The sequence below is a fragment of the Pituophis catenifer genome, unplaced genomic scaffold (genome assembly GCF_029215685.1).
Source record: "Pituophis catenifer annectens isolate HBS135680 unplaced genomic scaffold, rPitCat1.0.hap2 SCAF_8, whole genome shotgun sequence".
In the NCBI taxonomy this organism is placed as follows: domain Eukaryota; kingdom Metazoa; phylum Chordata; class Lepidosauria; order Squamata; family Colubridae; genus Pituophis; species Pituophis catenifer.
Window position 1 is genome coordinate 84,480,161 of NW_027256888.1, and position 16,498 is coordinate 84,496,658.

Genomic DNA, 16,498 nt, shown 5'->3' on the forward strand with positions numbered 1-16,498 from the left:
CGGTGTTTCTGTCTTCCCTCCAGCGCTGTTCCTTATAAGGCCTCTGTCTCCCTTCGGCTGGGTGTTGTTAGGGGGCAGGAGCTGCTGTGCCCTTCTGGCGTGGGGAGTCCTCTGAGCTAAGCCGGACAGACGGAAGGAGGGGGAGTTTTTGTGGAGGGGGGCCGTGTGCAGACCTCCTGCAGTGCTAACTCTCATCTTAGGTTCCTGTGGGTCATTCAGTAATTCAGTGGAAGTGGGGTATGTGTGTGTGTGAGACAGGGCACTCGAGAGAGCGCTTTCTTTTCTCCCCCATAATCACCCTGCAGAGAGCCCCATGGTGGCCGGGAAGCACCTGTTTCCCGCAGGGCGGCTGCATTCTGCGGCACAGGCCTGAAGCAGGATGGAGGAAACGCTAAGGCGACAACAGCCTCCTCCCTCTCCCAGACACTGAGTCAGGACACACCTGGGGACACAGACAATTAACTTTATATAGGAGGGCCCAGGTTGGTCCCAATGCAGGCAGTGCTGAAGCCCCAGATAAAGGCAGTTGGCTGGGCGGCTGAGCAGAGACGTCCCCTTCCCAGCTAGATGCAGGAGCAGCTGTTTGGGATGCCTGCGGCACCTCTTGTGATCAGAGAAGGACAGTCGGCTGAGAAGAATGCCAGGGAGGGAGAGTTGTGGGGTGGAAGTCTTGTCCTGGCTGAGCCGTTGGGACGGATAGTGCCTTTCAGCTGCCCAGGAGTCAGTCCCGCCTCATGGCAAGGCAACTACTGAATTGTCAGCTGGGGGGATCAGGAGCCCTCTTGCCCGCTGCTGTGTCACTGGTGACAGCTGCCCGCCTTGTGCCCAGAAGGAGGCAGCTGCCGCCTATACAACCTGGTTGTTGCTCTGTCCTGGATACTGTTCGGAGGGCCCGTTGGCCTCATTGCTCAGGGCATCACCTGTGGCAAGGCATTTGAAAAGGGATGAATTGCTTTGACACAAGAGGCCCCAAAGAGCCCACTGCCAGGTCTGCATCCCCCTTGGGCCTGCCATACCTATGTGGCAGCGATGCACCCAGATACGGTGGCCGTCATACTTGCAGCTGCATTTCATGGCATTGTTGGTGAAATCGCTCTCTGCCACTTCATACCTGGGGTTGATCACCACCTGGGGAGGAGAAGGTGAGATGGGAGGACAGCTGGAGGTGAGGCCCACAGGACAGGGGTGCCACTGTGGCTGCACAGCGGGGTTGGCTTTATTGGGCATCCCATCTCATTTCCCCCATCTCTCTGGGCTGCAGGACAGAAGGCCCAACTTTGCATTGTGCTCTGCTGACCTTGTGAATCTCCACCCCGTGTCCAGCTTTGCAGCTGAGGCCTGGCAGTCTCCACATTTATGCCCTCCCACACCTGGTGCCCAGATTCGCGACATTGCTGACTGAAACCACCAAAAGCCACTCCTGCCTCTTCCCGCAGAGCCTCACCTGCAGGATGTAGTTCCCTGCCTTGACATCTGTTATATCGATCCACTGGCAGTCAATATCATGCCTGTAGAGGTCCCAGCAGCCCACTGTGATGCCCTGCTCTCCAAAGTTGGCACATTCGTAGCGTTTGCCCACCTCTGCCCGAGGGAGGGAGGGAGAGAAGGAAGGCTGGATTGGGCCTTGCAGGCAGGAACCTTAACCCTAGCGTGTAGATCTGAGGGTGGGCGCAGCTGGACACCTGGCCCTGCTGGGTCACTGCCAACACAGGGCTGCCTACCTTCTTCGCATTCTGTGTCCTCCAGGCAGAAGCTGGCTTTGTGTCCTTCAGCCACCCTGGTCCCGTTAAGCGTCAGGAGGTCGTAGTGCGTGAAGACATCCATGCTGTGGTAGTGCCTGAAATGGGAGAGCCCAGAGCATGAGAGCCCCTGTTCTGGGTAGGGGGAATGGGGGGGATTCACCAGGCTGCTGCCCCTCCTCACCCTCACCCGTGGCACTCGTGCCAGACCCAGGAGTGACGTCCTGCCTTGGGGCGGAAGTCGGCCCGGCCATTGTTGTGGATCTGGGAGGAGAAGCGCAGCAGCCGGCGGTGTCCATAAGGCCAGTTGGCACTACGGGCAGTGCTGGACAGGCAGTTCTCCTCTGCCGCGCAGTAGAGCATGTGCAGAGGGCGGTCCTCGATGTACGCCGTCTCTTGCACCAGTGCCGCATGGAGCAACAAATCTGAGGCAGCTGTGAAGATGGAAGGAGATGGGTGCTGCCTGGGGAGCTAAGAGGTCTGGTGTCTGTCTAGCAAATCAGGTGGGATTTGACTGAAGACTGTATGGGGAGTCCCCTGCCTGTCCTGACAGGAGAGGGAGGCTGGCCTGTAGTGCTGGGCTCTGGCCAGGCCACATAAGCCACAAATTGGGAAGAAGGCACCCCAAACGCTCTTACTCTCGGAGCAGATGACGCCAGCAGCAAAGCGGGTCCCTGTCTTCCGGCAGGAAACTCTGCTGTCGTGCTGGCAGTGGCTCAGCGTCATCTCATGCCCAGCACACCTCACTCCACTCAGCACCATTTCGGTCACGTTGCTGGCATCCCAGTACCAGGTTTCCTTGGAGACCATGCAGGAGGAAAGCGAGAGGGACGCTCCGTGAGCCCAGCCAGAGGTGGAAGTGCAGCTTGACTGGCCCTCCAATGGGAACATCCCGCCCCCAGCCACCACCCCCTCCAGCCGATAAGAGCTAGGGTTGAGCAGCCCTGAACCCCTGGCATCTACTGGACCAAGATAACCCTGTCGGGATAACCCTGGGCAGCTAGCTCTCCAGCCTCCGACAGCCGTTGGTTAATTTCACATGGGAACCATTATGCGCCCTGCCCCCACCCTTCAGGCCAGGTGTGTGGGACCCACATTTGTGGCATGGCTTAGGCCCATGGGTGAATCCCTCCCCCAGGGTGCACCAGCCTGCATGGGGAACTCCCCATGAGGTGGTGCCCAGCCTCCCTCCTAGCAGCCAAGCTTGACCTTGGCAGCGGTGACCTACTTGCAAGCCATGGTTGGCAAAGCCCAGGCCCAGCTGACGGCAGGCCACCATCGCTTCGAGGGTCCCCCAGCCTTCTCCGCAAATCAGCCCCCACTGGCGGGCACGGTTGCCCCTGGCTGCCATGGCTACTTCGACCCGCCCCTCAAAACGGCTCCGGCCCCCACTTAGGCGGATCTGTGGAGAAAGTGAGGGAGGCCTGCCTGAGCCAGGGAGGCAGGCCGGCTGCTTCTCCGGGGAGTCAGTGTCCCTCCAACTACCAGCGATAGAGAGGCTCCCCTGCTGCCAGATTTGCCCTCTCCTTTTTCTGGATTTCCCAAGATGGCCCCAAGCCCCCTATCCTGCCCCCTTTGCAATTTCCTCCCAAAGTCTGCCAGAGACTTCCTTTTGGGTGGGGGCGGAAGGACGGACCACCCAGGCATATCTCACCTCTTCCCTGAGGCTGGACCCTGCCCTCCTTCCCAGAGCGGAAGAGGCATGGGAAAAGCTTTGGATGCCAAGGATGGCACAGCGGCACCAGAGTGAGACCCTGGTCCAAATGTAAAATGGGGAGGCATTACAGAGCTGGGAGTGGGAAGAGTTCCTGGAGTGCGATGGGGAGAGATCAGACAAGTGGCAGCCACACTTTGGAAGAGGACTAGCCAAGAAAGGCGCCGGTTGGCCCCTTCCAAGACAAGCCTTGAGCTGGCTGTGTGCAGCCACATGCAGACAGCTGCAGGGTGCTTAGGATGGGGGCCAATGGTCCTTTTGCTCCCCGCTGAGTGGGTCGGGTGGGCTGCTCAGGTGAGGCACCTGCAAGAAGACTGCTTGGGGGGGCTTGGGAGCCATGGAAGCCTTGCCCCACCCTGTGAGGAGGGGGGCTCCTGCTCTGGGGCTGCCCCCAAGGCCTTGGTCAGCTGACTGGCCAGAAGAGAGAGGCGCTGCTTGCACCCTCCCCCCGCCACCACCCCCGCTTCCCTGCCCAGCCAACCGTGGTCTCATGGGCCATGTAAGGCACATTGCAGCGGACGCCCGCATCCTCCGAGTGCCTGCAGTCCTGCTGGGTGATGTTCTTGTGTGGACAGCTCCAGAGAGACTTTTCGGGGCCCAGGCACTGGACCTCACTCAGGTGGATCTGGCCCATCCCTGTCCAGAGAGTGGAAAGTCAAGAGCAGCCTTCCTCACATTGACCCCCCCCTTGGCTGCTGCATCCCAGCTGCTAGCAGGGGTGCCGCAAAGGCTGCTGTGACCCCCCCAGCACACCAGAGCGGCAACTGTGACCCTCCCAGCCCACTGGAGAAGCCTGCCTCAAATAAGCCCAGAGTCGCTTGTGGTGGCACCGGATGATCTGGCTGGTGTCCCCCTCACCTTGGCCCATGCGTGCTCCTGTCAGGGCTTCCTTGGCACTGCCAAAACCCAGCTCACGGCAGACCACGCTGGCTGACAGCAGGTTCCAGCGGTTGTCACAGACAGTGCCCCACTCGCCATTCTTTAGCACCTCCACCCGGCCCTCGCCAATCTTGGCCCCCCCTTTCAGCCGGACCTGCTGCTGTGGAGGAGCACAGGAAGGATCAGTGTCAGGGGCTTCTGTGCCCAGCCCGCCTTCCCCGGAGGCATCCTGGATGCCAATGGCCCCATCCTTTGCTCACCTGTTGCTGTGGCTGCTGCCCTCGCCTCTTTTTCTGGGCATTTCCTGCAGCAAAGAGGAGGCCTGGCACACAACTCACCACGGCCGGCATGCCGCCCTTGCAGGTCCCTGTGACATTGCCCTTGTAGAACTCGAAGGAACATGTGGAAAGGTGCACCTCGTTCCCGGCACAAGCAACCGAATGCAGATGGAACTGATGCTGCTGGCGCTGCAAATACAGCCTGTAGGAGAAGACCAAGGGGTGGTGTGAGCCATGCAATTTCAGACAGACCACTTGGGCTTCTGCCTCCCACCCACCCCCCAATATTCCATGGGGGATGGAGAGCCTCAGCAGGCCAGTCCCTTCTACAGCAGGGAAAAGCCCTGGTGGCACCCAGAAAGTGCTCATCTGCTCAGGCCCAGTTGCCCGTTGGTGCCCTACAGACCACCCGCTGATTTCCTTGGTGTCAGGGTCAGCAACCCCAGGAAAGCTGAAACCCCAAGTAATGGCAGCCATTCTCTCACGAGTGCCCATCGCATCAGGGCTTGGCCACATGCAGAACAGCCCTGTTGGACTGGAGCAGGGCGGTGTAGCATCAGTGAAACCCAGGGACACCCTCAATGCCCAGGAAATGCCATGGCCAGCTCTAGTGTGTGAGGCTGTGGTGCTGCTTTCAGAGGGGCCGCTCACAAGCTTTGAAAGCTCCAAGGAGGGCGAATAGCTGCTCGTCTTGTCTCCTTTGCAACAGGTCATCGCCAGCAGTTGCTATTAGGGTAGTGGACACCTTGTGCAACCTGCATGGCTCTAGCCAAAAGTCTGGCTGCCACTTCCCAGCACACTGCATGATTGTCATACAGAAAGCCAACAACTCGGCCCCGCTGCAAAGTGCTGCTCCAGTAGGCAAACCGGGGTGGTGGTGGTGGTGAGCTTGACAACCAATGCACGGTTCAAACCATCTGAGTGACAGCCACTAGAATGGGGCAAAATATGCTGGTTTTCGGAAGGTGCACTGGGTCTCCAGCTTCTCAGCTCTTTGGACAGCCAGGAGTTCCTGGAAAGACACTAATGCTTTGGCCAGTTGCCTTGCCTTACACGGGGAGAGGCAGATGATGGAAGAGCATCGTCATCTGGATCTGGGCCTTCTCCTCGCAGCCCTCATGGTTGGCAAAGGAGCCCCTTTTCCCCCAAGGTGGATGAAGGCCCTTGTCCTCACCAATGAGTCAGCGGTCAAACTTCCCTGAGTGAGACAGAGCACACTGGTGCTCTGTTTAAGGCAGCTGCCAGATGGCCGCCTCGGGGCCTCCCAGCTGCTTCTGCATGGAGAGAAGTTCTGGCTTTGGGACGAGGCTGGGGGCACCTCTTCAAATGACCGCAGAAGCCTCTATGAAGGGCTTTTATTGCAGCTCTCAAAAGTTTCTGCCTCTGAATAAAACTGGCTGGTCAGAAAAGGTGCTTCCAGACACCTCCAGGTGGGCTATCGTACACAAACATGGCTCTCTCTCTACAAGGGTGTCCCAGCCCGGAAGTGTCTTCACACAGCTTGCTTTTCAGAAGCACCCAGGCTGCATTTCAGCCCAGAGAGGCTCTGGATGCCCCCCTGGATGCAGCAAAAAACACCCCAGGGCCCCTCTGGGACAGCTGGTGTGTCCCCCAGCATTGCCTCAAGATGTCACATCAAGGACATCAGGCAAGTTCACCATCACCAGACAGTGGCCTATGCTTTGCCTTCCCCGCCCCCCCCCGAAGTGACCTCAAGAAGGTCGGATGAAATGGCGACCTTCCCACTCAGGGGCCTTCTGATTCTGGGACTTCTTGGTGTTTGTTCCCAGGGAACACAGAGAGGGACAGGCTGCCCTCTGTGGGGATGTTGAAGCAAGGACTGAAGAGCCCACAGTACGGAAGGCTTCGACTGAGTAGTGGGTAGGACTGGATAGCATCACTGGCCCCTCCCCATTCTCCAGCACTAGCCCTCTGCTCCACCCACTCGTCAGGAGGACCACTCCCAGTTCAGGCCTCTGAGCTAAGGGGTCGACCTGGTGCTTGCCCAAAGAGAGCAGAGCTGTCCGGGCCTTGCCTTTCCCTTGTCCTTGGGAGTTCTCAGCAACTCCCCAGGAGCCCACCCCTCAGAGAGGTGGCCCCTGCAGCCAGGAGTGAGTGGAACCAGCCAGGCAAACCATGGATCTTATGCCCACAAGCCCAGAAGCCTGTTGGACACACCAAGGGATGCTGTGGAATGAGGTTGCCCCCTTCACAGCTGGATCTGCCACCCCAGCCAGGAGAAGGATGGCCAGGGCAATCTGCTGCCCGATTGGTTTGGGTTTCTTGTTTGATCTGCCTGGAGAAGGGAAGGCAACAGAGGGAGGGAGCCCTGCCCTTATCCCAGGCAGCCCCTTCCTGTCTCCAGTTCTGCCCTGCCCTGCCCTCTGGGCAATTCCTAGGCAAAGCTCAGCTGGGCCCAAAGGGAAAAAAGACCTTCAGGAGGCCAGGCCCACTGAAACACCGTCTGGGCTTCCAGGAGATGATCAGTTTTTTAAGCTGCGGGGAGGTGATACTGATTGAATGACCTCCTTTGCTTTTGCCACTGACCATGGCTGCCTTTCTCGACAGGCCCCTCTTTCCCCCGGGTATATAGCATGGCAGGCCCCTCTTTCCCCCAGGTACATAGTGAGGGCATGACTTCCCATTGTTCTCCAGTAAGGCAGAACAATTTGTTCTGTTGTGTGATGCAAGGTAACCAGTATGGGAAGGTCACCCCCGGGACAGCCTCCCCTGCAGAAAACAGGGAAGGGGGACGTGGTGCCTTTTGAAGGTTCCCACGCTCCCCACAGCCCTGCTTGAACCAAGCCGAGCAAGGCAGCCTGTGGGCTCACTTGTAGAAGTTGCGGTTGGCCTTCCTCTCGGCCGGGAAGCCCAGCATCCCACAAATCACACGGCTTTCCTGACTTCCCCAGTTCTCGTCGCAGATCTGTGCCCAGCTACTTTTGTGGCGGACTTCCACGATGCCCTCTGTGACGGGCAGCGGACGCTTGGCCTGAGACACCACTGGGCGCAGGCGCACCTCCTCCACCTGGTTCTGCTCTGCCTAGAGAGGGGGAGAAGATGTCACTCAGGTTAGCACATTCACTCCTGAGGGCCCAGCCAGTCTGTCCGGCCAGAGTGGTTGGACAAATTTTTCTCTCTCTCCTCTGCCAGGTCCTCTTGGGAGGGGAGCTTCCCCTCCTGCACAAGCCTTTCTTCTGTGTGCTTAGCTTCATGGCCCTAGCCCCACTTTCTCTCTCTTCCCCCCTCTTCCAATTGTTAAAGAGCTGCTATATTTAGGGAGTGGAGAAGGAACTTCTGCCAAAAGATTGGATAGAAGGAAAGAGGAGGTGAGACTGCCTGGAATAGAATGCAATGAATCACAAGGGCCACAAAGTGTGTAGCATCACGTAAGGAGAAGAGTAAAAATGGATGATGGGTGGAATGACGATCTGAAAGATTGTAGAAAATGTGCCCAAGAAAGCAATTCCTGAAAGAGGGAAAGAAAATAAGTTTGATGTTAACACCGGGAAAGGTGTTGAAACAAATAATTGGGCAGGCCATTTGCAAGAAATGCCACTTCCACTAGACCTTAGCAGCTCAGATGCAATTGATCCCATCTCTTTCTTCAACAAAGTAAGTAGTGGAAAGGAGGAATGCGATTGATATAATTTACCTTGATGTCAGCAAGGCTTTTGACAAGATTCCATGGGACATTTTATATTGTTTGGATGGCGCTATAGAAAGTTGGCCCTATAACTGATTGACTAATTTCAGAGTGTCAGGATTAATGACTAATTTTGGAGATGAATTAATAGAGGGGTCTTACAGGTGTCTGTTTTGGGGCCAATATTGTTCAACATTTGTACCCCCGATTTGGAAAATGCAGTTGAATGTCCAGTGCAAAACAACACTGCAATCTAACCTGGGCAGGTGTGAAATGGAGGCTGAGAGGAAGAAGTCTTTTCAGGGGGAGAGGAATATAAGGCACACATATTGAATGGGGGTTTGTGATTTGGGAAGACTACACTGAGAGGGGCTTGTGGGGGTGTCACTGAGACAAGTTGAACATAAGCAGCGGGGGGGGGGGCAGCCTAACAGAACCAGCAGCATCTTAAAAACATGCAGTCCCAATTGTCTTCTACACAGCCCTGGTTTGCTCTGAGCATGTTCAACTCTTCCATTCCATATTTCCAGGATCTCAATCCCAGCAGGGCCACAGCGAGAAAGCAGGCTTCTTTTTATGGCAGCATCAGAATGCTGACAAGCCCTTTTAGAGAGGCCCACTTTTCAAGAGACCTGCTCTTCTGTTGGTGGGCAGCACCTAAAACAAGCCCACTTCTCAGTTCCTGGGCTGAGAACCATCTGTGCAGAGCAACTCAGTTTGCTACACGTAACTTCAGTGGCCATTGCTGCCTGCAAACAACCGTCAAACATCTTGTGAAGGCAGGGAGCCACATGCAGGAGATGTTTCATCTGCCTGGCAAAAGGAAAAAGGCTGCCAGAGGGCCTTTTCCTGGGCTTACTCAACACAATAAACCAGAAATGAAGAAACTTCATATTGATGTGCATGTTGAGTAGCCTCATCTATGCTAACCAGGAAAGTGCAAGGGATGGTGCCTCCATATGATTCTGACCACTTCAGGGCCTCTGTCCGGGCCAGAGAGGGCCTATCTCAGCCCCCTGGAGACGGGGCCAGCAGCCCAAAGAAGAAAGTCCTGCTAGGAAGAGGGTCTTCCAAAATATCTTGAGAGCTTCAGTAAGAGAGGCTCACCTAACCTCCCAGGCTCAGTTTAATAATGGTCCTTTTGTGCCCCGAGCCTTTAGAGACCTTATTGCCTGAAGGACCACCGTGGCCATCCTGTACTGGATTAGGAGCTTTTGGAACAGCGGATGGGGAACGGGACTGACTTCTAAGTCTGGCCGTGGCTTCCTCCCACAGGCCTCTGAAAGGCCTTCATGGGTTTCCCTGGATGGCCATAGCCCTGAAACTGTTTGGGGCACAATGACAGAGGCAGCATCATTGCGTTGACTGAGTGCCGCCCTGGATTGGCCTGATGCTCCTTACGTTGTTTTTACGCCTCTCGCTCTGACCCACGGCATCACTCCCCAGCTGCATCTTCTGGAAAGCTCACCTCAATCACATTGGAGTCAGTGAAGCCGGCAATGCGCTCATCCTTGCAGACAACACCCGCATCCTCCTCGTGGGAGCAGTCGCTGTTGCCCCAGCCCCGTGACTGGCACTCTGCTATGCTCTTCTCATGGCCACCGCAGCTCATGTTGTCCAGCCAGATGCGCCCTGTGGAGTGACCACCGGAAAACTCAGGACTGGGACGCCCCAGGAGGTCATCTGGGACTCAGAAGCACCAGGAGCTGTGTACCAGACCTTTGGAAACACAGTTGCTCAGCGGAGGCACTTTGCACATGCTTAGTTATGCTTGTTACCTCAGGTAGGGCTTTCAGCTTGCTTCAGGGCTGATCCCTGGAGTTTGGGGGAAGTGGTGCATTCCTATCTTACGATGACCCACCTTCTCCAGCCCCAGTGGCCAGGATCGGACAAAGTTGCCCGGGGGGAGGGGCCCATCCCTGCCCCAGTGATGCTCACCAATTCCTTTGCCGTATTTTGCACTGTGAGTCCAGCCTGTGGCAGCCACAAACCCCAAATGCCGGCAGAGGATGTGGGCGTTGGCCAGCGTGAAGTCGTCATCACAGATGGTGCCCCATTCCTGGTTGTAGAAAACCTCAATGCGCCCCTCGTTGTGCTTACGGGGATAGCCAGCCAGTCGGAAGTGCAGGTTGGGCGATGGTGGGCTCTGCCTGGTGGGGGCTTGGCTGGGTGGCTGGGCCAGACTCACCCACAGCCAGGGGCCACACAGGAAGCCAAGGAATGGCCGCTGAACAACACGCATCTTCCTTGGGTCAGGGCCTGCGTGGGGTGGGAGATTAGTGCCCACTGCTGGCTGAGAGCAAGGATGCCTGCCCAGGTCTTTGGCCTCACCCTCCACACAGCAGCAGCAAGAGCCTGTAGGTGCTCAGAGCTCTTGGGGCAGGGGGCTCGAGCTGAGAGCCCCCTGCCCTTGGAGGCACCCAGTCTTGAGGATGCCAAAGGAAGTCTTTCAGATTGGCAAAAACTACAGGCAGACCCATCCTCCTCCTCCTGACCTGGCCATTGCCCTTGCCTCCTCTTCTTTGACCTTGCCTCCCTTCTTCCCTCCTTCAGCTCAGCTCTGCAGGACAGAAAGGCAGCCCCAGGTTGCACGAGGGACATTTCTCATCCCTGGCCACAGAGGTTATGCTGGGCACACAACAGTATGGGGTGGCAGAGGTGGTGGTGTTTCACCCTTCTGCATTTCAAGCAACGTCCTTGGAGCCTTTTCCATTAGGGAAGGCAGCCCCTTCCCCAAGAAGCAGGGGGCATTGGTGAGGTGAGAATAAAGCCCTGTCTTTCATGGTGGACCAACAGAGCAGCCTCAGTGGTCAAGCCAGGGGCAATTCTCTCCATTGAAGGCCCTTCTTTTGACCTCCCCCACCAACCAAGCAATGGATATGCCAGGTGAGAAAGGATTATCTAGCTGCTGGCATTTCTTTTCTGGAAAGTGGAGACAGAACAATGGGTTGGGGACACTAAGAAGGCCAGGACAGCATCAACTGGTCCAGCTGAATCCCAGTCCCTCAGCAGATCAAGGATTGGTTCTTCAACAGCCGGGCCAGAAGAGAGAAGGATGCCAAGGTTTCCTGGCCTGCTCCAAGGGGAACAGGGTGGGTGGGATGTTCTCAAGGCAGCTTTCAGTCTGATTGACCGAGTCTTTCTGGAAACAATTTGGCCATTCTCCCAGCACTGCCTGTTGGAAAACTTCACATTAATAAGCTGGCTCTCCCCCTCCACCCCTGTCTGAGACAACTGCTTGGTCATTCTATAATGCCAAGAGGCTGTAGGGCAGCCACAGTGGCAGCCTAGGAATTACTTCCCCCCCCCGCTTTGGTTGTGACCAGAGCTCTCTGGCCAGGACTGCTCTCTTCCTTCTGGAATCTGGAGAACCGAGCCTCCCTTCCTTTGGAGGGGAGTCCTACCTCAGTGGTGTATCCTCAGGTCATCCTGCACCACGTTCAGTGCCTCAGGGAGTATCTGTTTTTGGCACTGACCTGGGGCAAACAGCCCCACCCCTCAAGTCCCCCAGGCCTGTCCTAGGGGAGTCTGATTTCAATCCTGCCTCTGGCACAAATTGTCAGATGGGGAGCCAGGAAAGCCTGCAAAGTCTCCTCCTCTTACTTGAACTTCTCTGCTGGGAAGGAAGGCCAGCTGATCCTTTAGGGCTTCCTTTAACTCCTGTTGCCTTTCCAGGGGCAGCAGCCATGTCCGTCTTGTTTCTGGCTCTGAGATTGCAGAAAATAGCGTTGCCCCTGGACAGCAGAACAGGCCTGTGGTTGCCTCACTGGAGCAGCAAATCCTCCACATGTCACTGATGGTCCCTGGGGGTTCCCGAGGTGGCTGCCTCCTCTGCCCCTCCATCCCCTCCTCCTGCGGTGCAAGCCCCCCCACCCCAGTCCAGCATCGTGTTTAGATATGGAGTGGTCAATCTTGATGCCATATTGGCTTTGGGATGGCACAAGTACCTTGTTTGTGTTGGGTAGGGTCCCACTGCAGCCCCCTCCCCACCTGTAGCCCTGTTCCTCTGCTGGTGGGGGACATGAACAAATGGGGGAGCCTGAGGAGCTGCTCAGGGAAGCTGGCCAGTGACAGGGGGAAGGGAAACGGCTGACCCCCTGCTGGTAATCCACTGTCCAGAAGCCAATCGTCTGACTGGGTTGCCCTGAAAAGAGGCTTTGAAGCAGGGCACAGTTTGCCCTGTATGTGCTGACTGCCCTGCCCTTCCTTGGTTGGTCCCCTTGGTTGGTCCCTGGTTTCAGAGCCCCCCTCTGACTTGCCACCTTCTCCTCCCTCGCCCAGGACCCTCTGGACATGGCTCCATTGAGGAAAGGGATGGGGGGGGCTTAGTGCACAAGGCCCAGAAGCCATCACTGATATGGGTTGCAGTTTTGCCTGTTATTATTCCTTTCTTGGCCTGAATTGCTCCCTGGCTCCAGCAAGGCTGCCTAGTGGTGCATTCCCTGCGGAGGTGCTCCTCTCCTCTTTCAGACTCTGCCTGCCCTGGTGTTTCCCTTGGGGGGAGGGGGTCTGATTCTCTTTGTCCATGGTTTACCCCTTGCCTCCTCCCCCTTATTAAGAAAGGCTCTGGACCAGGGGTGAAATCCAGCAGGTTCTGACAGATTCTGGAGAACCGGTAGCAGAAATTTTGAGGAGTTTGGAGAACCGGTAGCGGAAACTTTGAGTAGTTCAGAGAACCGGCAGATGCCACTTCTAGCTGGCCCCAGAGGGGGGTGGGAATGGAGATTTTGCAATATCCTTCCACGAGGAAGGAATGGGGATTTTGCAGTATTCTTCCCCTGCCACGCCCACCAAGCCACGCCACAGAACCAGTAGTAAAAAAATTTGGATTTCACCACTGCTCTGGATGTACATCTAGGACCGGGGAGGGAGGGAGATCTTCCCATTGGTCCATTTGGTCCATTTGTGAAATGCCCAGAGAGCATGTCCGAAGAGCGACAGGCATATCAAGTGGAGTTCTGAATGCTGGAGCCTCGTTCATGCCCACCTTTCAAAGGGTACCACTTGCACTGCCCTGAGTCTTCAGAGGGGTGGGGGGGGAGCCCTGAGCTGCCAAGTCGGAAGAGGCGGAGTGCCCTCTTCCAATTCCAATCCCATTTGGAAATGGCTGAATGTGGGGCTGCAATTTAGAGGAGGCTGCTTCTATGACTGTGCTCAGTGCTGCCAATTTATTTTTTTATTTAAAGGATTTATATGGCTCCCGTCAAGCAACGCTGGGCAGCTCACAACAACAATAAAGCCAATAAATAAAATATTCATAAAACAGTGAAACCATAACACAGAAACCCTTCATCCAATTTACAAGTTGAGTGGGGAAGAGCCATCTTATGGGAGAGTCAGCAGGAGGTGACAATGTATGCAAACTTTGCAGCACATTTGCAAAATGTGGCACAATTTGAATACCTGAAAAATCTTTCAGTGGGGTGGTAGTGGTGGTCTTTCGTGAACCTGGGGGTCCAATTCTGTCTAGCTGAGTTTCTAACAACATGCAACCATCCCCAGCAGGCTTGAAGTTGAAATGTATGGAAGCCAAACGTGGCCTCACTACCTTCCTTTGGCCGTTTTCCAAAACCCCAAGGCAGCCTCAGCTCCATCACCAACTATCCACTCCTTTTGGAATGGGTCACCGGTGAGGGGCTTCAGTTGATGTCCTGCCCTAGGCAGGGGGCTGGACTGAGGGGCTTCCCACTCTGAATGTGTACACTCCCACCCAACTGAAACACACCAGAATTTGCTCAGGAAGGCCTCCCTCTCAGTCCTCAGAAGGAATATCATGGTTAAAAGGAAATTGAAACTGAAAACAGAAGGCTAGATTAGTTCAAAAACTTTGAGATTATTTAAAAATTCTGACAGAAAGTGCACATCAAATTTTAAAATGTTCAAACAGGATAGGAGAGGTTGTGTAGCAGTGGCAAAGCAGAATAGAGGGAACTTTGGATCATGAACTCTGGCAAAGGCCAAGCAGAAGCAACCCTCCCCAGATCAACCAGATGCTCAGGAGGGCCTTCCTAGATGGGGAGCATCTGTTGTGGATTGGGCAATTAAGTTCTAGAGACCAGCACTTTCCTTGCACTGTGACAAAGGGAGCAGATGCAAAAACGCCCCAAGGAGGAAAGTGGGTATAAGGACATCTATATGGGGAGGGGGGGGGGCCAAAAAAATGGCTTGTGGGAGAAACTCAAAATGAGAACAGCTAGAGTCGGTGGCTTTGGCTAGGAATAAAAGGAATCCCGCTGGAGGCAGGGGGCGCTGAAAGTGCTGGGGCGGGAAGCAGGGAGCCCTTCTTAACTCCAAGGTAGCTTGTTGGAGTCCAGGCTAGTCCCCTGGGCTGGTCCAGGTCAGGATAAGAGAGAATGTGGTGAATTTAAACCAATCCTGGCCAGTTCCAGCGAATTACATCCTAGAGGCCTATGAACTAGCAGAGGTGATCACAAAACCTCTCTGTAAGGTCCGTGAGGAATCCTGGAAAACTGGCAAAGTGCCAGCAGGCGAGCAAATGTCAGCCCCACCTTCAAATATGGGCAGAAGAAAGGAGCCCACTGACTTGGTAGCTTAATCTCTATGCTAGTAGAAGATTCCAAAATATCTACAAAGGTTGAGCTGAAATGAATTTAGCAGGGAGAAATGTGCATGAAAAATGAAAGTCACAAATGTTGGACTGGGGAGACCTTACTTGGCAAAGGGGATCTGGTGCCCTCAAGATGAGCCTGACCCAGAAATGTGGTGCAATTGCTAAAAGGGCCAATGGGTTACAGGGACAGAGCAGAGTCTGTCCACCCCTGGAATAATTGCATCCAGTTTTGGTCATCACATTACCAAAGATGTGGAGTCCAGATAGTGGGAAGTGGTTGTTCCCTCTACTCTGCCTGGAGTCCTTTGCCCATTCAAAAGGACACAGTCGGGTACATTAACAGGAGGGCTACTAAGAGGGTGATGGGTCTAGTGAGGAAGTGGGTTTGTTGCCCTTGCAGAAATGATGCCAAGTTCCCCCTCAGCAGATGCCTTCAGACAGTGGCTGGATGGCACTTTAAAGAGAGCCTGTTTCCTAACACAAAACCTGCCTCTTGACAAGGGGGAAATTAAGCACAGCACCACACAGTATGGCAGCCATCCCTTCCCTTGCATGGCTGTCAGAGAAAGGCCGAGCCTGCCAGGAAGATCAGAGACCACCTGAAAGGGCCCCCAAGCCGGATGGGACCAAATCTAGCTACTTGCTCTTCCGGAGGAGGGGATGGGCTCCGCAAAGGGAGAGCCATCGTGGCCTTTTGCTTCCCCAACCTCACCAAACACCAGCTGGGTTTTTGCCTTGAGACCAGCCAGGAGGAGCCCTTCGGAGGAGGACTAGAGCCCCGGCCAGAGGCCACAGCCTTTCCAGAGCGTCCTCAAGGGGGGAGGGGCTGGAGCACTTTCCCCAACATCGGGCGCTTTCGCACTCAGCAGGCTCAGGAAAGCTCCCTCCCTCCCGAAATAAGATGGGGCAGGAAAGGGGGGTCGCCCGCCCGCCCCCCGGATCGTTCCCTGCTCTCCTTGCGGTGGTGTTTGGAGGGTGTGCAGAAGGGGCTCTTCGGGTGACAGACGGCTCCTCCCGCACTTCGCCCCACCGCCCTTTTCTTAAAGTCCAGCTGCCTTCGCTCAGCTAGCTGGCCTTGGCCGGAGCCACCGAGCTCGCCTCACCGAACTGGCTAACTGGGCGCCTGCAAGGAAGAAGGAGCAGCCGAGCTGCCGAATTGGAACCTCCCCGCTCAGAGGCAGTCTATCGCTGAGGTCCACCACGAGCGGGGCTATCTTTATTCCGGCAGGGGAGTTTCGGAGCCCAGCGTGCAGCCTTGAAGCCCCCTCCCCCCTCAACCCAACGCCGAAGCTCGGCGGGAAGGACCGTCGGCTTCGCTCTGCCTTCCACCTTCCAAGCAGCAGCGGCCGAAAACTTCCGAGGCCGCCCGCTCCCGCCTCGCTCACGACCCCCGCCAAAGGGTCGGAGGTTCCCGCCGAGCTGCAGCGAGGCGGAGCTGCCCGGCCTCTGTCGCCGCGCTGCCTGGCAGCCGAGAAGCGAGAAGAGCCGCCAGTGGCCCACGCGCCCCAGACCGCCCAGTTCGTCCCGGGCAGAGGCCCGACTCCCCTAGCTGCCCTGCCCTCCCGCCGCGCCCCAAGGAATCTCCCGCGGCTGACCTGCTCCGTCCAGCCGCTCCGTCCGCCGCTGGCAGGCCGAGACAAGGGCCGCCCCGGCCGGCCTCTTCATCACCCC

At 56.2% G+C, this 16,498-nt stretch overlaps 1 protein-coding gene across 2 annotated transcripts; it reads right to left on the minus strand.

The window, feature by feature from the left end:
* Positions 1–488: 488 nt before the first annotated feature.
* On the minus strand, positions 489–16,492 carry LOXL3 (lysyl oxidase like 3). Of its 2 annotated transcripts, none has more exons than XM_070948193.1 (14): positions 16,423–16,492; positions 10,195–10,515; positions 9,725–9,888; positions 7,442–7,653; positions 4,593–4,812; positions 4,312–4,492; positions 3,935–4,089; positions 2,968–3,141; positions 2,378–2,537; positions 1,930–2,173; positions 1,722–1,837; positions 1,445–1,581; positions 1,017–1,128; positions 489–920 (listed from the first exon to the last, which is right to left on the minus strand). In XM_070948193.1, the coding sequence occupies exons 1-14, from the start codon at positions 16,490–16,492 to the stop codon at positions 847–849; spliced, it is 2,340 nt and encodes a 779-aa protein (XP_070804294.1). In that variant the 3' UTR covers positions 489–846. The 2 variants fall into 2 exon arrangements, with proteins under 2 accessions (XP_070804294.1, XP_070804295.1); XM_070948194.1 differs by having other exon boundaries at positions 4,312–4,489; positions 16,423–16,430.
* Between the last annotated feature and the right edge of the window lie 6 nt (positions 16,493–16,498).